The 21,997-nt window shown below is 35.9% G+C and overlaps 1 protein-coding gene across 1 annotated transcript; it reads right to left on the bottom strand.

The window, feature by feature from the left end:
* Positions 1-64: 64 nt before the first annotated feature.
* Positions 65-21,448, bottom strand: LOC140956924 (chaperonin-like RbcX protein 2, chloroplastic). The gene is made up of 5 exons (XM_073413874.1): positions 21,113-21,448; positions 20,612-20,703; positions 20,211-20,271; positions 20,039-20,104; positions 65-239 (listed from the first exon to the last, which is right to left on the bottom strand). The coding sequence occupies exons 1-5, from the start codon at positions 21,374-21,376 to the stop codon at positions 111-113; spliced, it is 612 nt and encodes a 203-aa protein (XP_073269975.1). The 5' UTR covers positions 21,377-21,448; the 3' UTR covers positions 65-110.
* Positions 21,449-21,997: the final 549 nt, after the last annotated feature.

Genomic DNA, 21,997 nt, shown 5'->3' with positions numbered 1-21,997 from the left:
AAAGATCATGTACGTTTCAAGATCAATAAGAAAATTGTGGATATTGATTATATATTTAATATATGTAATGGGATTTGATTTGGGATATAAAAATATAAAGATGATTAAATTTAAATATTGGGATCTTGAGATGATGGTATGTCATCAGATGGCCATATGATGGTTTCCAGCAGCCTATCTCTCATCAACTTCAAGTTCTCTTCTGAAATCTCTTTGTATATTTCACCATGGTCACATTTCTACATTCATCAATATTATCAAATACGGAACACATGAAATTAAGAGTCATGGAAATTAAAACTATACATTCATAATTCGAATTTATACTTAAAATAATTAATACACACCCTTCGTCCCTAATGAAATGACACGTTACTATGATAAATATAAGACCAATTTTTAAAGTTTAATTTTGATCTATATCGTGTAATTTTATTTAAATATAAAATACTTCAGTAATATTAAATTGTATACCGTAAAACCGGGTTTGAAAAGTAAGCAATACCCTTTTCAACTTCTACAAAGATTATTCGACTTGATGTGATTTGTTATCGATCTTACATGCAATGAACTACAATCTAAAATTATCATTACCCTTGTGGTTGGAGTTATATGATTCTCTCGAAATTAAAAAATATATCAGGATTCGAACTCTGGCGACAACAAATTAAATTCTCCCACACCCATGAGGTTATTTTTTAAGGAAAAAAAAATTACAAACTAAAAATAGGTCTTTTCGATGACTTATAGCTCATCTAGCACCAAGATCTCAAATTTAGGACAAGATCTCAAGTTTGAGACTCAATTGTAACAATACTCTCCTCCAACTAAAAAAAATCAGGTTTCTAAAACTAATTTTCTTATATATATCTTTTAAATTTAAAAAATAAGCATTGTGATCGAATGTTTTAACAACTATGAAATCATAAAAAATAAAAATCACAAACCATATTGATTCCCCAAAACTTAACCCTTCCCAAGCCCAAACTCTTCTCGACATCGTGAGCAATGCTCGGCCAAGGCCCTGAGCCATGCTTGGTGAGCCCTTACCTACTCACTCGAGCCCATGAATGGCCGAGCCTAATTCACTCAGGGCCTCACCACGTACTTGATGTGGTTTCAATGTGGCCCAATGTTATATACAAAGCTCTATTACCTGGGGCTTTAGATTTGAGACAGTATGTTATATAATATGGTACAAGTCTTAGTAGGGTGGCCGAGTAGGGGGTGATACCCGAACTGATTATACGAGCTAAGACTCACTCCTGACCTAAGTGTTCGAGCTGCATCCCAAGAACCTTATCAGATATGAAATACATGTTGATAGGATCGGCTGGGTGGTGAAGCAGTGTTTAGAAGTGAGGATTGAATAAACACTTGACAGTTTTACACATTTTTCGAATAATGATTCAGTTTAGTGATAAACTGAGCTCAGAAATCTTGTTTGTCAATGTCGATCAGTTAACTAATGAAAGTGCCGAAATTAACTGACTGACAGATATAATAAAACTGAAATAAAGAGACACAATATTTATGGATGTCCGGAAATTTCAATCACTGCTACGTCACCCCTTCTATCTAAAAGATAGGATATTCACTAAAAGACTTTGATCAATATAAATACTTGTACAGACCCACTTCAGTTTTGGACTTAACAATGCCAAACTGAAATTCTTAGTTTTGATACAGTTTACAGTACTCGACTGAACTGAAACTATTTAGCACAACTGATTTCTATAAGATCGAATAATACAACAGTAAGTGTTTGTGCTTGTAAGCTCAAATTATAGCCTTGAATCCTATGAGTGTATATGCTAAGTGTGAGCTTTGAAATCTTTTGAATATGAACAGAAAGCTTGTGGAGAGATTTTAGCAGAATAACAGCTTGGTTGATTGAACAGTTATGTGTCTACTACTTTCTCCGCAGCTCTTCTTGGCTATTTATAAGCTTTGCTTCCAACGGTAACAATGAATGCGACTTGAATCTTTATATCTGTTGTTTTGTCACGTCGACATTCTTCTGACAGTAGTACACTGTTTCATTGCTAAAATGCAACGTTCCCACTACAAGTTGCAGTCTGATCTTGTACAATTTGTCGGTTGATAGATACATTCCTTAACTGATGACGTGTACAACTGTTTTATCAGTTTTGACAAAGCCGATAGGATGAGCTGATTGCTCTCAACTGATTGTAGTGTAACTGATTAGTTCCAACTGATAATCCGTCATCTACAATCTTCAGTTAGCTTAGTTCAGTTGATGTTGATTTTTTGCGCACTAATCTTCAGTTAGGCAACTAATAATTTGCATATTTTAGATCACTTCTTTTCAGTCTTCTTCATCAGTTTGTTCAATATATTTTACGCTCAATTTTTCAAACTACCGAAATTAAGTTTTCAACAATTCTCCTTTTTAGGTGTTTGACAAAACTTAGAAAGTACGAAGTGATCAAATTGAACTTTTGTAGATAAAATAATATTTTATTGACAACTCTTTCAATGTACAGATTTGTACAAGGAATGAAAGAATAAAAGAATCTTCTAACTGACTAAAATTTCATCAAAATCTGCCAAACTCTTCAACTGAATAAGAATATAGAAATTGTCTTCTAACTGATCTTGATCTTCTATTTCTTTGCTCTTTTATCAGCTTGTTCTTGATCAGTCAGTTGACTCGGTCTCTTCTTGGATTGCTTCTGCTGATCTTCTTTTCCTTCTTCTTCTCCCTTTTTCTCAAACTTATCAACCCTGCTAGATAAAGTACGAACTTCCGAAGTGACATTTGATAAGGCATTTATTATATGTTCTTACATCAAATCCATTCTCTTTGTGACTACGTCTTGCAAGAAATCCATGCGTTTTGAGAACATTTCTTGAGCGTGGAAATGAGCTTGAATCGTCACTCGATCCTTCTTTAACTGATCTATTTGAAAGAATAATGAAGTAACATCCTTTGTGACTTGTTGTAAATTCTTCAAAGTATTCTCCTCAATAGAATCAATCTTCAAGGTGTGTAGCAGTTGGGTTGATTTGATGTCAGAAATTGATGTAAGCAGTTTGAGAATGTTGGACTGAATGTCTTCGATCATAGATTCAGTAGCCGATGGTATTTCAGGAGACATAGCTCCAGAAGATTCTGGTTCCTGCTCCTTGTCTTCTTGAGAAAAGATCACCAAGGCTCTATCAGTTGATTCAGTCACAACAGTAATCATTTCTGACACATCTTTTGGTATTGTTTCTTGTTGAAGTTCTGGAGGAAGAGTGAGATTATAAAGGCTCGTCAGTTGGTTGTTCAGTTGTTACTGTAATTGGTTCTTCAGTTGGTTGATCAACTGATACTGTAGTCGGTTCTTCAGTTGGTACTTTTTCAGTTGGTTTCTCGTGAAACTGAGCCACTTCAGTTTCAGCTAGAACTACTTGTTCAGTCATGGCAGACGACTGAACTAGTTCTTCAGTTTCTTGCAAAATAGCCTCCGAGGCTGGCTGTTCAGTTAAGCTCTGTTATTCAACTGCTTCTCTTGTTAGAATATTCAACTGAATATCAGTGGCAACTGATTGTATGACTTCGTCGATGTTTGTCAGTGATAACTTAGCATCAGTGTAGAGTTGTTGATTTGCAGTAAAAGATGGAGGAACTGAAGATGATGGTGGAACATCCTTTGAAGAAGAAGCAGTTGTTGGCTCAGTTGATGCAGCAACTGGTTCCTTGGATGGCTCTGGATGTTGGGCCGATTGTTCAGCTTGCTCTTCAGACGAAGGACTTTGTGTATCTGTTGGAATAATCAACTCTTGATTCATTTCCCAAGTTTTAATCTTTATCTGTAATGATCGTAGATCCGTGTCCAGCTGGTTGTGAACTGCTCTGTCATTGAAAGTAGTTGGAGTGGTTGGATCATAATTTTTGTTTAGCTCAGCAAGCAACTATGCCAATTTCTTGACATGCACTAGATCAAAGAAATACTCTCTCCTTTCCAATGCTTGAACAATTGAGACAGCTTTGACTACCTTCAAGACTACAGCCTCCAAAGCAATGAATTTCTTCAAAACTGCTTTCTTCTGTAGTTGCTTGGCAAAAGCTCCGGTCCTAAATCTGACCCATTCATTGTAAGTTTTGAACTTTGATTCAGAAAACTCATTCACCTCTTTCCATATCAGGTCGATATGAGTCTGAATTGGATTTGTCGGTCGGGGCTCTTCTATCAACTTGCCCTTCCCTTTCGAATCAATTAGGTCATGAGAAATACTCAGTCTTGATACAGTTGCATCCAATTTCTCACTTATCACTATGCCTTTTGGTCTGACAAATGGTAGAGTAGTTGGAGCAGTGATGGAGATCAATGGAGCTTTGACTCATGCTGGTTTTTGCTTATCACCAGATTCGGTGATAATATTCTTAGATTGAGCAATTGGAGTTGGTAACTGACCTTCAGTTAGCCCTTAAAGGTGTGGCCTTGATAGGCTGTTCAGCTTCAGTCAGTTTCAATCTTTCAGCTGGGATGGTTTCCACAACAGCTGCTGGTTTGGATTTGAGAGTCCTGGGTTTTTTCATGATCTTTGGAGATGGACTTCTCTCAGAATCAGTCTCACTGACAATCAGTTTTCTTTTGATTGTCTTTTTCTAAGTTATTTTCTTGGTTTTCTTGATTGATTTGGGAGCCTCCTACGTCCCAATCTCTTTTTTTATCTTGATAAACTTCTTAGGAAATATGTCCAGCTTGAGCTTTGGTAGCTGAACATTCTTATCATTGAAGATTTTAAACTTGGATGACTTTTCAGAAGAATCACCCACCAAACCTTTGGTTTTCAGCAAATAGCTGAGAGGCACTGCAAATCTCTTGGATTGTTTGGAGGATTGAAGCATGTTCTTGAGTATGTTGAAGATAATAGCTGACTACTTCAGTCTTTTACTAGCCATGATGGTAGTTATCACTTGGAACTTTTCCAAGGTGAGAATAGCAAATGAGCCTGCTTTGGCGAGTAGTCCCTTGGCCACGATGCCAGCCAGTAACTGGATTTCTGGCTTTAGTTATTTCTTGGGATTGAAAACCTTGATTTTCCGTCCATCAGAAGATAGGAGCGTTTGCATCTCCTCTACATCAGAAGTCTTCACATCATAAATATTGGCCAAGCCATCAGACGACAGTTGGAAGAGATTGCTGAAGGAGTCTTCTTCAATGATCAGTAGTTGACTGTTGACGGTGGTAGTGATCTTGCCGTCAGCAGAGATAAAGCTCGTAAAGATCCTGAAACTCTTTGGGATAAATTTCTTGGGATGAAAATCCCAGAAATGTCTTCAGTCCAGCTGCTTCAAGCTTCAGAAATACATCTTTGACATATTCGTCCTTAAAAGATAGGAATTATTCAAAGTCAATAGCCATTGCGTTGAGAATGAATGCAGGGACTTGGTTTGCCATTTATGATAGCTTGAATATCTGCGAGAAAAAGAAGCACTGTGTATTTGATTTGCTCTGAGAATTTTAATGCGCGTAAACGAGAAACTGAAATGAAGCGGGTTGAAGTACATATGTTTGTGACTGTTCAAATTTTTGGACACGTGTTAGTCCAAGATAAATCGAATAAAATCGTGTGTATGTGTAGTGAAAACGTGTGTAGAAGTTAAATGGACTACAAAGGACCACGTTTCAAATTACTATTCAATGAAAGACATCAATTAAATGCGTAATTTTAACAGTCACATCACTTAATGTAGAATGTTTATCGAATAATCAATTAACTTATTGGATAAGATCAGTTATGTCAGTAACTGAGTGATTAGTTGAAAAACTGAGTCAGTTCAGTTGACGACCAACTGATTATTGTCTTATCAGTTAACCATTTAAATTCGACATTCCTTCTCAATAAATGCATATAAATAAAAGAGTAAAAGAAACTCGGTCTGAATAAGTCAAGTGCAATTGGTTGACTAAAGTCTCTTCGTCTTCTTCTATTTCTTCTTCTTGAATCTGTCTATAAATAATATCAGAGTCATTAGATATTAGCAACAACAATTAAGCTCAGATGGATAGACCAAGCAGTTCCAACAACCCTCATCCTTCAGCAAGAGTTTGTAGCGTAGAGAGTTGGAAAGAAAGCATTGAAGATTTCGTCTTTGAAAGAGTCATGTCCACCTGGACTAAGATTCATGATCTTCATACCATTCAACGAGATGGATCAGTTGCCACTGATAAGAAGAAGGCAACTGAAATCAAATATAAGAGGCGGCTCGATGTTATTCACACTTCAGATCTAGCCACTGATGAAGGTCTTTACGAGTTGATGCTTATAAAAGAGCATATAGTGTTGGAAAATATTTCTATATCAGAAAGCTTCCAAAGAATTTCCTGTAATGACTTGTCTAATTGGATGTCTCTTTGGTTAGAAGCTATTCAAAGGGAAATGACTCGTGTATTATGTGAAAGATATTATCAATAAAATTACTATTTCGATTCATTGTTGTTTCTTTCTGCATACTAACTGATATCAAGTAACTAATTAGCAGTTGACTAACTGATAATTGACTAACTGAATAATAATGGCAATAACTGACAAAAAAATATTCAACAATATAACTAAGACAGATCAATTAAACCAAGAATATTACGAAAGTGAGAAAACTTAGTCTCGAATAATGGTTTGGTGAAGATGTCAGCTGCTTGTTGTTTACTTGGTATGTATTCCAACCTGATTTTTTTCTTTAGAGCATTATCTCTGATGAAGTGATGTCTGAGATCGATATGCTTGGTCCTAGAGGGAAGAACTGGATTATACGTAATCGCGATTGTACTTGTATTATCACAAAAGATTGGTGATTCTTTTGCAATGACTCCACAGTCTTTCAGTTGTTGAATTCTGAGCAGTTAGGCACAGCAGCTTCCAGCAGCTAGATATTATGCTTCAGTTGTCGAAGTTTCTATGGATGTTTGCTTCTTGTTGAACCATGAGATCAGTCTGTCTCCTAGAAACTGACATGATCCACTGATGTTTTTACGATCAAGCTTATATCCTGCATAATTTGCATCTGAATATCCAACTAAATTGAAAGATGAGTCTTTAGCATACCATAAGCCCACATTTTGTGTGCCTTTAAGATATTTCAATATTCGTTTGGCAGCTGAAAAATGCGATTGCTTAGGGTTAGGCTGAAATCTAGCACATATACAAACAACAAATACAATATCAGGACGACTAGCAGTTAGGTATAGAAAGGAACCTATTAAACCTATGTAGAGTATCGTCTCAATTGATATTCTTCCTTGATCATTATCTAATTTAATGGATGAGCTCATTAGATATTTGTAGCTGAACATGTTTCCATGCCAAATTTCTTGAGCAGTTCCTTCGTGTATTTGGTCTGACTTATAAAAATACCAGTTTCCAGTTGTTTCACTTGCAGACCGAGAAAGAATGTCAGTTCACCCATCATACTCATCTCAAATTTTTCCTGCATTAACTTGGCAAATTTCTCACATAATTTTGGGTTAGTTGACCCAAAAATACTATCATCAACATATATTTGCACAAGTAAAATATGATCATTCTTTGAAAATTTGAACATAGTCTTATCAACTGATCCAACAGTAAAATCATGATCAGTAAGTAATTTTGAAAGTGTTTCATACCAAGCTCTTGGAGCTTGTTTAATACCATATAAAGCTTTGTTCAAATGATAAACATGATCAAGAAGAGAGTAATTAACAAAAATTGGTGGTTGTTCAACATATACTTCTTCCTGCAACTGACAATTCAGAAATGCACTTTTCACGTCCATTTGATAGACTTTAAAGTTTTTTAATGAAGCATAAGCAAGGAATATTCTGATTGTTTCCAGTCGTGCAACTGATGCATATGTCTCGTCGTAATCTATTCCTTTTTCTTGCTTATATCCTAGTGCTACAAGCCTCGGTTTGTTGGGCACAACTGAACCATCTTCGTTCAGTTTGTTTCTATAAACCCACTTTGTACCTATAATAGTTTTAGAAACTGGTCTTGAAACTAAGTTTCAGACATTGTTATGGGTAAACTGATTTAGCTCTTTTTGCATAGCATTTATCCAGTTAGAATCAACAAGAGCTTCATCAGTTTTCTTTGGTTCCACTTGAGAAACAAAAGTTGAATGAATAAATTAATTAAATATTTGATTCCGAGTTCTTACCGGATCAGATGAATTACCTATTATCAATTCTGGTGGATGTGATTTCTTCCATCTGTATCAACATTTGTTGCATCCATCTCAGCAACTGTTTCAGTTGGCAACTGAATGTTCTCTTCAGTTTCAGTTGCTTCTGCTTCAGTTGGTAATTGAATATTATCATTTTTCTCGACCAACTGATTATCAGGAACAATTTCTTGTACCACTGATTGATCCAGCACTTCTGGTTCTGGTATTTGAAAGATATTTTGATTGATATATTTTCTTCTTCATTATCATCCTCCAAACTTATATTTGAAAAGCGATCAACTAGCTCAACTGGATCATTTGCTTATCTGTTAATACATATTCATCAAATACAACATGAATTGACTCTTCTACATTCAAAGTGCATTTGTTAAAAACTCTATAAGCTTTACTAACTGATGAATAACCAAGAAATATTCTCTGATTTAGCATCAAAAGCTTTTAAATTATTTTTGCCATTATCGAGAACAAAACATCTACAGCCGAATATTTTGAAATAAGATACCAGCTTTTACGTCCATGCCAGATCTCATATGGATTTTTCAAATGATTTTAATTAATCATTGATCTGTTCTGAGTGTAACATGTAGTGTTTACTGCTTCTGCCCAAAACCTCTGAGAAATACCAGAATCAGCAAGCATCGTTCTAGCAGCCTCTTTAAGGGTTCGATTCCTTCTCTCAGCTACACCATTTTGCTGAGGTGTCCTAGCTGTTGAGAGCTTATGCTTGATCCCAGGATTTTTTAAAAATTGTGAAAGATTTTGATTGATGAATTTAATCCCTAGATCGGACCTTATTCTGTCAATACCAACTGATTTTTCATTTAATATTCTTTTAAAAACTTAATCAGTTGTGCAGCAGTTTGAACTTTTGATTTAAGAAAGATAACCCAAGTAAATCTTGGAAAATCATCAACGATCACCAAGGTGTTTTTCATTCCCCCTAAACTCATGACTGGTATAGGACCAAAAAGATCCATATGTATCAGTTCTAAGCATCTGGAGGATGATTTACTACTCTTGTTTTTAAATGAAGATCTTACTTGTTTACCAAACTGCCATGCTGAGCAAATTTTATCTTTTGAAAAATCTATTTTGGGCAAACCAGTTACAAGATCATGGTTACTCAAATAAGCAATACCCTTAAAATTTAGATGGTTCAACCTTTTATGCCATAACCAGTTTTTAGAAGATTTTGAAGATATAAAACAAACTGGTGCATTAGGTTGATCAGTCCAACTGACTTTGTAAGTATTTCCACAAAGACTGCCAGTTAAGATGATCTCATCAATTGAGTTTCTAACTGAGCAAGTGTGTATGTTGAATTGAAATGAGAAATTATTGTCGCATAACTAACTGATGATTATCAAGTTATAATTCAAATTCTCAACTAGTATCACATCTTTGATAGTAATGCTACCATGGATAAGATTATCCTTACCCACAGTTCTACCTTTAGAGTTGTCTCCAAAACTGATGTTTGGACCAATGTATTTGATCAGTTGGGATAGCAATTTTGCATCCCCTGTCATATGTCGCGAGCATCCACTGTCCATATACCATATTGATACTTTGTTTGTACATGTCACCTGCAATCACACACAATGAATAATTTTGGTACCCATATCTATTTGGGTCCTGAACTGATTAGTTCTTTAGGAACCCAGACTTGGATTAATCTAACTGACTTTCCAGTCACTGTGTTCCAAATGGTTTTTCCCGGCTTGTGTGTGCTTAGTGTGTTGTGTGCAGATGAAGCAATATGTACTTTAGCCTTGTTCAACTGGTTGTTCAGCCGATATCTTTTCTGAGCTGGCTTGCTGTTATGATAATTGAAATAGCCATTTGGAGAGTTATAGCTGAACCTTTTAGGTGACCAGCTTCGTGAAACATTTGAAGTTTTAGAGCTATAATCAATTCCATACCTTTTACTCTTGTTCTTATTTTCAATAGGCTACTCAATTAGTCTACTCGGCTCAGGTTGTTCTTGTACCACAACTGATTTGACAAAGTGAATGTATTTCCCTTTACCTATGTTCAGTTTTGGCTGAGTATCACTGGTAGAAGTTTCATCTTGGTTGCTAAACCCTAAATCGGTTTTATCAGTAACTGATTTTTGCATATCTTGCATTTCAGCTAGTGCACTGATGATTTATTCCATGCTTGAATAAGCTCAGTTTGCTCTGAATTCTCAAGCGTTAACTGCCGAATCATAAATTGATTCTTGCTTCTTTCAGCATTCAGCTCAGCAAGCTGTCTTTTAAGACTCAATAGTTCAACTAATTCATCGGTTTCAGTTTTATTGTTATGTGGATCAGTTTGCTCTGCTTTGCTTTGGCTTTCTCAAAGTATAGAGCAAGCTTGTGATACTCGTTGACCATGTCATGTAATGTAGAAATAAGTTCATCACGTGTAAAGTCAGTTGAACTAAAATCAAATACATGTTCACTGATTGATTCTAGTTCTGTGTCATCAGCCATCAGACACTTGACTTCCTCATCATTGCCGGAGCTACTCAAGCTCTCAGATTCTAATTCATCGCTGTCAGTTTCTGTCCATTTGGACTAGCTTTCCTAAGCTGAAAGCACTTCATGTTTCTTTCTGAATGATTTCTTATCATCCTTAGCTCTTCTCTTGTGTCCAGTTTTGCCATAGTTGTAGCAGGCATTTGGTTCTTCCTTGGTGTTATTTCTATGATATTATCTTTGAAAGGAACTTTGATTTCTTCTCATGAATCTTCCAAATTTTTTGACCAATAATGACATTGCATCATTATTTAACTGATCAGCAGTTTTCTCAACTGAACCGGTTGGTTCCAGTTTGACAGCACTAAGAGCTGTTGTAGCTGCTGTGTAGAAGATTCTCATTCTCTTGTTTTCAACTCAAACGCATAGGCCTTCTGATCAGCAATAGATCATTTAGTTCGACCTTATTTAGATCTTTCGATTCTCTCATTGCCATTGTCTTAACATCCCGCTGTTTGGGAAGACCTCCGACTACCTTCAGCGCGATTTCTTTGTTTGAATACACATTTCCAAGTGCATTCAATTCGTTTATTATGCTGCTTATTCTTTCATCATATTCGTGTATAGACTCTCCAGTCTTCATCTTGATGTTATCGAACTTTTGAACAGCAACTGAGAGTTTATTTTCTTTGGTTTGCTCATTGCCTTCGTAGAGCTGAATTAACTTCTCCCATATTTCTTTTGCAGTCTTGCACATCTTTATTTTGTTGAAAGTAATTTTATCCAGCGTTTTGTACAAGATATCTTTAGCCACATTGTCCAGATTGGCTTTTCTTTTGTCTTTAGCTGTTCATTCATCTCTGGGCTTCTCAATACGGTGTGGTTCACCATCAATTATAGCAACAACAGTGTTTGCTTTTAGTATTCTCATGGGTCCTTCAGTGATAACGTACCACATGTCATCATCTTGTTCAGCAAGATGAGCCTGCATTCTAATCTTCCAATCGTCAAAATCTTCTTTTGAAAACATTGAGATTTTGTTGAAAGAAGATATGGTAATCAGTTTGTAGATAGTAATATTCAGGAACAAGATTCAACTGCTCTAATACCACTTGATATGATCGTTTGGGTGGTGAAGAAGTGTTTAGAAGGGGGGGTTGAATAAACACTTGACAATTTTACACCTTTTTTGAATAATGAGTTAGTTTAGTGATAAATTGAGCTCGAGAATCTTGTTTGTCAATGTCGATCAGTTAGCTAATGAAAGTGTGGAAATAAACTGACTGATAGATAGAATAAAACTGAAATAAAGAGACATAAGATTTATGGATGTTCATAGATTTCAATCACTCCTACGTCACCTCTTCTATCTAAAAGATTGGATATTCATTAAAAGACTTTGATCAATACAAAAACTTGTACAGACCTACTTCAGTTTTGGACTTAACAATACCAAACTGAAAATCTTAGTTTCGATACAGTTTACAGTACTCGACTGAACTGAAACTACTTAGCACAACTGATCTCTATAAGATCGAATAATACAACAGTAAGTGTTTGTGCTTGTAAGTTCAAATTATAGACTTGAATGCTATGAATGTATATGTTAAGTGTGAGCTTTGAAATCTTTCGAATTTGAACAAAAAGCTTGTGGAGAGATTTCAGCAGAATAACAGCTTGGTTGATTGAACAGTTATGTGTCTACTACTTTTTCCGCTGCTCTTCTTGGCTATTTATAGGCTTTGCTTCCAACGGTAACAATGAATGCGACTTGAATCTTTATATATGTTGATTGCCACATCGACATTCTTCTGACAGTAGTACACTGTTTCATTGCTGAAATGCGGCGTTCCCACTACAAGTTGCAGTCTGCTCTTGTATAATTTATCGGCTGATAGCTACATTCCTTAACCGATGACGTGTACAACTGTTTTATCAGTTTTGACAAAGCTGTTAGGATGAGATGATTGTTCTCAACTGATTGTATTGAAACTGATTAGTTCCAACTGATCATCCAGTCGTCTACAATCTTCAGTTAGCTGATTTCAGTTGCTGTTGATTTTCTTCGCACTAATCTTCAGTTAGGCAACCAATAATTTGCATATTTTAGATCAGTTCTTTTCAATCTTCTTGATCAGTTTGTTCAATATATTTTACGCTCAATTTGTCAAACTACCGAAATTAAGTTTCCAACACATGTGTGATCTGATTTATTAAAATCAAGACACGTTCAAATAGTATTCTTCCTGACTTGGTTATCTAATTTGGTATTGGTGCCTAATTCGTCGTGAAAATGACAGATGTGTAGATTTCTGCGACTTGAACTGACCTTGCCCCAATGACTATATCCTCTCCCATGGATATATTAGTTGGTCGACTCTACTACGGGGCAAAAGCTCATTTATTTTTTGGATGCTTATCAAAGATATCATCAGATTCTCTTAGCAGAAAAAGACAGAAGTAAAGTAAGTTTTATTACATTTGAAAGAATTTTTTGTTTTGTAGTAATTCCTTTTGGGCTGAAGAATGTTGGAGCCATCTATCATAGGCTTATGGATAAAATCTTTAAGAAGTAGACGAGGAAGAATGCAGAGGTCTGTGTGGACGATATATTGATCAATTCCAGTCTAGTCAATCAGTTTTTATCAAAACTAGATGAAACTTTTCAAACTCTATGGGAATACTTAAAGTTGAACCCTAGCAAGTGTGTGTTCAAGGTTCAGACAGGGAAGTTTTTGGGTTACATGGTGACCCATAGAGGCATTGAGGCTAATCCAGATAAAGTACAAGACCTCTCTTCTATGAGTTCTCCTCGGAATATCCAAGAAGTACAACGATTGATAGAGATAATTTATGCTTTATTATGATTCATATCCTGATTCGCGGATAGGAGTTTTCCATTCTTTATGGTACTCCGGAAAGTTAAAATTTGAATTGAATGATCAAAGTGAGCAAGCATTGCAAGAACTGAAGGCCTGTCTAAGGGAGCTCCATGTCTTGAACAAACCTACCCTTGGAGAAGAACTCTTTGTCTACTTAGCAGTTATTCCCCAGGCTGCAAGTTCAGTCTTGGTCAGAAAAGAAGATACAACTTATCATCTTGTTTACTTTGTGAGTCATGCATTGAAGGGAGTTGAACTCAACTACAACACTCTAGAAAAGTTGGCCAAAGCTTGGGTGTTACCCGATCCATCCTATATTCGGATTTTCAATTGGTAATGCAACAAAGTGTGGGTAAGTTCAAAGTGAAAAATAAGAAAATCGTCAGATATGTCCAAGCTATTAAAAAATATAAAGAAGACTTTTCAGAGTTGATCATGGAACAAGTCTCTCAGACTAAAAATGAAAAGACGGACAGGTTGGCCAAGATGGCCAGCTCTCTTTCTCAACCCTCAGGGCAAGAACTGGTTGGACAGGAGCTTGTCTCTCAAATTGATTATCTTAATGAATAGGTAGTAGAAATATTGGAAGGGGTTGGAGATATGATTTTCATCAATACTTATGGGAGAACCCCATAGTTGAATAAAAAAAAGCTCACGAGGTCAAGATAAGAGCACTTTGCTTCACGCTCTTAGATGAGATACTATAGAAGAGGTCTTTCTCTAGACCTCTATTGAAGTGCTTGGACCCAGAAGAAGCTAATTATGTCCTTCGAGAATTCATGATGGATGTTGTAGTAATCACTTAGGGAGTGTGGCCTTAGCTCATAAGGCTTTGATGGCAGGTTTCTTTTGGCCAACCATGAAAAAAGATGCATCAATGGTGGTGAGCTCATGTTATAGTTGTCCAAAACATGCTAATTTTTCGTGGAGACCAGCCGAACTTATGAGTTCAATCATTTTTTCCTCGCCCTTTTGATCAGTGAGGTATGGACATTGTAGGACCGTTTCCCATAAGCACATGCCAAAGAAAAATTTTATTGGTGGTAATGGACTATTTCTCCAAGTGGGCAGAAGCCGAACCATTGTCCAAAATTACCGAAGGAGAAGTGTCTTGAAATTTTTATAGAAGAATCTGGTGTGTCAATTTGGGATACCGAGGAGGCTCATATCTGAGAATGGGTGACAGTTTTGCAGCTCTAAAGTTAAAGAATAGTGTAAATAAATGAAGACATAACATATCTTTACTAGCTTATCCCAAAAGAAAAGGACAGATCGAGGTCAATAAAAAGTCCATTGTGCAAGTTCTTAAGGCTTGTATAGACTCTGTCAGAGGGAAGTGGGTTGATGAATTACCTAGCATGTTGTGGGTTTACCGAACAAGGTTCGAACGGAAACTGGAGAAACACCGTATAGCTTAGCATATGGGACCAAGGCTGTCTTGTCAGCAGATATCGGATAGGAAAGTGATCGCGTGATAGGGTATGGACCGAATGGGTATGGACCAAATAATGATTAACTAAGGGCTATGGATTTGGATCTAGTGGAAGGTAAGAAAAGTCGAGCAACTATTCGGATGGCCTCTTATCAGAAGAGGATGGCTTGAGCATACGATAAAAGAGTGTGTCCCCGGTTTTTCGAAGTTGGGGATCTTGTTATGAAGAAAATCCAATTTCTAAGGGAAAGAGGAAAGTTGGACCCATAGTATAAAGGGCCCTACAAAGTTATTGGAAAAGTGGTAATCGCGGCTTACTACTTGGAGGATGCTGAAAGAAAGAAGACCAAGCGTCCGTGCTTAGCCAGAGTCTCAACTCATTCTATTGTTTTTGCTTTTACAATTGTCTTTGTTTTCAAGCATTTGCTGAATAATATTTTTCATTGATATAATATATTTTTCAATTATACAAAAGTTCGACCTCGAGCTCAGCATGGTTAAAAAGTTCAGCCTCACGCTCGGCATGGTTAAAAAGTCCGACCTCGTGCTCGACAACAAAACAAAAGTCCAACCTCGCTCTCGGCAACAAAACAAAGTCCGACTCACACTCGACATGATTAAAAAGTCCAACCTCGTGCTCGGCATGGTTAAAAAGTCTGACTTCACGCTCGACATTGTATACAAGACCAGCTTCGCTCCTAACATAGTGCTTTATATCAACCTCTCAATTTTAATAAGTTTAGTGTTAGGGAAAAACACTGGTTAAGTTGTATGTGTAGTGTTTAGACACTCTAGTGCTCGGGCATCATGCCTGCTTGGTTATGTTCTAATAACTTAGATGAAAATTAAGATAAAGCATTTAAGGGCAAAGAGTCTAGAAATATTTATAAATAAAGAAAGAAGCATAAATGAGGAAACACCCGGAGCAAAACGTAAGGAAAACAAACATAGTTTCAAATACCATAGTACATTGAACAAAAGAAGTCTAAAACAGGAGATAAATGGGCAGAGGAGCCTCCTCAGCCGAGCCCATCACTTCAGCCTTGATTTTCGGAGCTTCACTCTTCGTCAACCATATCTTCATCTTTCGTCATGTCTTCTAGAGCTTTGACCACATTAAGAAAGGAAAAAAGGAGTTCTGCTTTGGAATACCCATTGGCTCGTGCTTGAACCAAGCACCCAATGAACCCATGCTTGAAGTACGAAATAAATTTGTCTGAACACAATGAATCAAACTCCGAGGAATGAATGAACTCTTACTTTTTCTAAAACCACATGCCCTCGTCCTTATGATCTTTCGTGCGAAGTTGTTCCTCAAGCTGAAGTGTCTTTTGTTCCGCCCAAGCAGCCTTCTCAAAGACATGTTCTTGAGGTCGGGTGGCTTCAAGTTCGTCTAAGAAAACCACATTCTCCACCTCACTTTTGGTATGAATCTCTTCAATTCACTTCATAAGTTATTCATGATGTGAGGGTATCATCCATGGACTTTTTGGAAGAACTAGCCATTTCTTGATCTCTGCATAACGGTCAGTGACTTCTTCCACAAAACAAGGACCGCCAAAATGGATATATAGCTGTTAAAGAAGATCTATTAATACAAAAGAGACAAAATTAATTACCTGCATAAAGTTAAGGGACATAGCTTTCATAGTTTGAAGGTCGGAAGCGGCTTTTACGATGACAAGATCTTCAGAGGAGATCAACTGTCGAACAAAATTTAGAGCCTCCGTCTCGGATTGTTCGGCTAGAAAAGATACCCCGTGATCAGGAAATGTCCTTTCGTCGATCTCTTCAAATTTGCGGTTATTGGAAACATGGAAATAGCCATTGGTCTCTTTCCCGGACCTCGGGGAGCCGGGAGTAGGGGACAAAACAGTAACCTTAAGATTTTTCTTCATTGACGGCTCATCTGATTCCATGGGCATGTTTTTCTTCTGCTTTCCCTTACCCTTGGCGTTAGAGGACTTCGAAGAAACCTTGACACCGGCCTTTCTCCTCTTCATGCTCTGGATCATTTCGGTTTTCATAATTCTTTCTCTTATAAAACAAAAACAAAGAACAAAAAAAATAAAGAGCTTGTGTAAGGTTAATTTTTAGGAATATGAAAGTGAGGAAGGTGAGGAAAATATACTTATGACCCCTTCCACTTCGACCCCCTTCTCGCAAAACCTAAATCTATAGATAAGATCATCCTTGATCAACTCCTTGATGTCAAAACCTTTCATTGATGTATTAGCTAGAAAGTTCGTTATATTAATGGCATGCCTAAATGTTGGCGGATCCCTAAGTATTGATTTATCAGCCCAAACCATGTCGCATAGTAAGGAAGCTGTTCAGACTTTATATAAAAATACCGGCACAACCAACCTTAGTAAAAGGAAGAATTCCCATCTAGAAAATAGCATTGGGGATGAGGTGATAAATAAAATCGACATGTTTCTTTTCTTCTAATCTGCACAAAATGATCTAGGACGGTAGCAAAAAGAGGTATATCAATATACCTGAGCAAGTCCCCAAAGGCCATAAGTGTTCAAAAAGAAATAGGAGCTAGTTGGCTTGGGCATATCAGATAGTGCTCGCAAAGGCATTGTACGATTTTAGGGATCGGGTGCCGAAGACCCATCTCTAGCTGATCTAATTAAAATTTATAATATCCCTCGGATGGAAGATGATCCTTATCTGTGATTTTTGGGATCTGGATATCGATCTTCGAAGATAATCGTGATATTCCTAATCCTAGAGACATAACTAGAATCAAGAAGCGAAGCCTTAACTTCGTACCAATAACACCTTGCAGTGGTCAGCCGATCCTCGTCCTCTATTATTTGAGCCAATTTCTTATTTATAGTTGAACAAAGATCGGATTCTCTCGAGCTCCTAAGGGAGGGAGAAGAGGTATCTATGGCTTCAGTCAGTTCTTAACTAAATGGTCACAATTAGAATAAGAGAAAGAACTTACCAAAGAGGTCAAGAAGAAGAGAGAGTTTGGAAGAGAAGGTAACGAACACAGGAAAGGTGGACCGAGCTGTTGGTGTCAGGAATACTGGAGATACTCTTGATTTTGGCAGAGTAATGGCGTGAGGAGAGAAAAATGAAAATGAGGGAAGAAAGACCCTATTTATAGAAAGGCATGAGCAAACAGAACCATCAGATCAATCAAGAACTAACTGCCTAGATCAAGCACGTTAAACAACTCGAGATCCGAACCTTCGCTTGATCATAGCCGACCAAATTAGTATCAATGGTGGGAAAAGTGGGTCACCGAGATTTCCATCTTGATCGTTCATAATAAGTGTTCTAGATTTTCTCACAGCCAAGGCAAAACCTAAAGACTTAAAGCTCGATCAAATACACCAACTGGTCTAAAATTCAATATTTTTTTTAGACAAGAAAAGGGGGTACTATTGATGCCTCCAAAACTTAGCCCTTCCTGATTCTAACCCTTCTTGAAACACTGAGCCATGCTTGGGCGAGCCCCTGTGCTCAGACGAGGCCTTGAGCCATGCTCGACCAAGCCCCTGTTCACCAGATCTTATCCATGTACTTGATCTGGTTTCATGTAGCTCAATGTTGACAGATGAAGCCCCATTACCTCGGGCTTTATACTTGAGGAAGTATGTTATACAATATGGTGTAAGTCCCAGTAGGATGACCGCGTAAGGGGTGCATGGTACCCGAACTTATTATACGAGCTGAGACTCAATCCTGATCTAAGTGTCTGAGCTCTATCTTAAGAACCTTATCAGATATAGAATACGTGTGTGATCTTTTTAAATCCAGAGAAATCTCGATAATCTCGCGATATGATTAAATCTACCAAAATATTCGGGATTTGATAAGAATTTACCTTTGAATGGGAACCATCCCTAAGATAGACTTCTTCTTGGTACGGTAACTAGCCATCTCAACGCTTATAAATACTCATGTATGGTTCACTGTTTGAGGGATTCACACAATGCTTCACCTAGCAGTAATTTACACACCGCACTTTGTGGCTTCTCGTTCTCCTTGAGTCAAGATCTAACTTGAGCGTCGGAGGTGTGACGTGGGAAAAATCTCCGACTAGTCCCAGCTCAAATATTTAAAGTTCGAAGATCACGCTCATCAGACCGGAACCAAAAAAAAAATTCGGAATCTTCACATATATATTAAAGTTTGTCACGAATAAATAGACCATATTTTGGCCTTTGCTCAAATCTAACAATTTAACTAAAGAAATCGTGAACAACAGATTTACAAAAAAAATAATAATAATAAGTTTGGTAGATAGTATTAAACACAACTAGATCAAGGGATATATATATGAGATATATTAATATATTATATACCGTGTAGGCAAAAACTTGTGTGAGACGGTCTCACATGAGACCTACTCGTGTAATTGAAGTGATAGAATTATAACTCAACGGTGGTTATAAAACTCGAACAAGTTTCAAAATCAATCCTTGTGATTCACGTGTATGTGTACATTTTAAAAGTGATAGTCTCCTTTAATTTTTGTTTTTTTTTTATACTATTTTTCATAAATTTTTTAGAAAATAAATATGACTATCCAATTTTCATTTCATGATTTCCTAATCACTAACTTGCTTCCTAGCCTCACAATTTTATAAAAAAAAAAATAAACTCGTTTTGCTTGAATTTATCAATCCCTCCTTTTATCTTAATACTAAATGTTATGGCCACAATAGTCCTGGATCATATGGGAAAATTTGGTGGTCATGGTCCAACTAGAAGTTAGTCTTATTTTTCACTTTTAGAATTTTTCTTAAAGTGGTGACATGACATATGATATTACTAACATCACTTCAGATTTTGTTGATGTGACATCGAACACTGCTAATATATTCGATGATATGTCAACATTCCATTGAAAAATGACTGAAAGGTGAATATAAATGTCAACTTATTGAACTAAGACGAAGCAGCTTTGACAAAAAGTGAAATCATGTCCATTTATAGTCTAAAAATTGTAATTTTACCGAATATATTTGGGCCTTTTATATTTTTAGGGACCTCCCAATATATCCGGGATGCGGATGTCGCAATTGTAATATGAATGAGTGGAGACGTAAAAGGATACCTTACTCCATCTTCCATAGAGGCTAAGGCGGGTGATCATCACTCTTTCTGCAAGTTCTTGGTTTTCCTTCAAATAATAATTATACACGAATTAGAATGCTAAAATATTATTTAAAAAATATTAATAATTATGTATCCAATTAATCTACTTCTGCAGTTGGACTAATTATTACCTTTACAAGAATTTGAAGAAGACGTTTCCAATCTTTTGATTCACTGTTAGTCGAAACAAAGCTGCAAAATGTCATCGGGACAGACCCGATTACTAAAAAAAAATGTCGAAATCTTAATTTCATCTAAATCTTGAAGTACGTAGTATATGTGTTAGAAAAATTGATATAATTTTTATTCAAATTTCCAATAATATGCAGAAAAATTGATATAATTTTTATTCAAATTTCCAACAATATGCAAACTACTTTTATAAATATACTTTAAATTACTTGGTTCGTATAAATTTATATATATCATAATATTGGTAATATATTCATTAAAAAAAAACATTGGTAATAAAAATATTGGACAATTAAATGTATTTAATTTGATAATATCATGAGCTGTAAAGTTGGTTTACCTGTAGAACCAAATGTATTGCGGTGGATTCATCTCATAGAGTTGTTCAAGAACAGTCCTCACAGCTTTGAATGTAAAATAATTGATTATCTCCTGCAAGTACAAATTCACTCATGTTACATTTTGAATGAATAGATATGAAGTTAATGGATTTCGATTATAACTTTATTGTTACATTGAAACAATAGATAAAATCTTAAATTCATATATTATTTATTTATATATTAGTTACACAGAGTATAATTAATTTTAAATATTTTTATTATTGGGTAGATTTTAAATTTATTCTCATTAACATAAAACGCTATATAAACATGTAAGATATTGATTTGAAGCTTATGGTCTAGCTTTACTAAAACTGCAAAATTACATTTTGAAATCTATTGATTCAAATTCAACCTCAATTCATCATAGTTATTTAATAGAAACACCTCATTTTCCAAATTGGGCTTAAAAATATGGTTATATATATATATATATATGGGAAAAAATGTGAACTTACAAGTTTGACATCATTGAAAGTATCTTCGTACTGCCCTCCTAATTCATTGACAACAATAAGCTTCCCATTTCTTTTTCTTGAACTCAACCCATTTCTAGAGCAAGATGAGAGCTGCCTTTTCCCAGTAATGGAATCCAAGAAAGAAGTGTTCAAAACTATCGCCAACCTTAATTTCTCCGAATATAATTCTCTTTTTCTTCTAATGTTTGAGGACATAGAATCCAAGAACAAGCTGCGTGGACATGGTGATAGACTAACAGCCATACTACTCTCCCTTGAATCTTGGCGATATTTATGTGGTTTTGTAATACTATTCCTTTTTAAGAGATATTTTTGAGGTCCATATTTTTTCTGGGCACGAGAAATAATAAAATATTGTCCAAGTCCAATTTGCTTATATTCTGTTGTAACATGTTCTCACTTCAATGAATATATATATATATATATATATAAGTTTATGAAAGAAATGCAACATTCAACTTCCTTGCAAAAATTTTAAATCATCACTCACTCGATGTCATCCTAAATCCTAGATATACCATCCTTAACATCCACTCTTCCAAGAATTTAAAATTACTAAACTTGTGTAATAAACTTTATTACAACATTAAGCTTATACTATGTCAAAGTTCAAAATTTTTTTGGAAGAAATCATTATATTTAGAATACCTTAAATTTCATGATTCGAAGAGAATCCGTCTAACCTTAGTAGGAAAACTAAATGAATGGAGTAAAATTGAAATTATTTTCAGGACAAGGGTTTAGTATTACTTTGTATTCGAGTTGGTGGAATGAAAAAACCTTGACTTCAATTTCTCTTGACTAATGTAATTTATAAATTATTACGTTACTTCGGTGATTTACATAACGTTAACCGAAAAATAA

This window comes from Primulina huaijiensis, chromosome 14, assembly GCF_012295235.1.
Source record: "Primulina huaijiensis isolate GDHJ02 chromosome 14, ASM1229523v2, whole genome shotgun sequence".
Lineage (NCBI taxonomy): Eukaryota > Viridiplantae > Streptophyta > Magnoliopsida > Lamiales > Gesneriaceae > Primulina > Primulina huaijiensis.
The sequence above is the reverse complement of the archived record's forward strand: the minus strand, read 5'-3'. Positions and strand labels throughout refer to the sequence as shown.

Coding starts and splice junctions, on each gene's coding strand:
- LOC140956924 (XM_073413874.1), bottom strand. CDS start 21,376: ATGGCTGTTAGTCTATCACCATGTCCACGCAGCTTGTTCTTGGATTCT. Junction 20,272..20,611: donor CAATACATTTGGTTCTACAG/GTAAACCAACTT, acceptor GACATTTTGCAG/CTTTGTTTCGACTAACAGTG. Junction 240..20,038: donor TCTATGGAAGATGGAGTAAG/GTATCCTTTTAC, acceptor TGATGAATGTAG/AAATGTGACCATGGTGAAAT.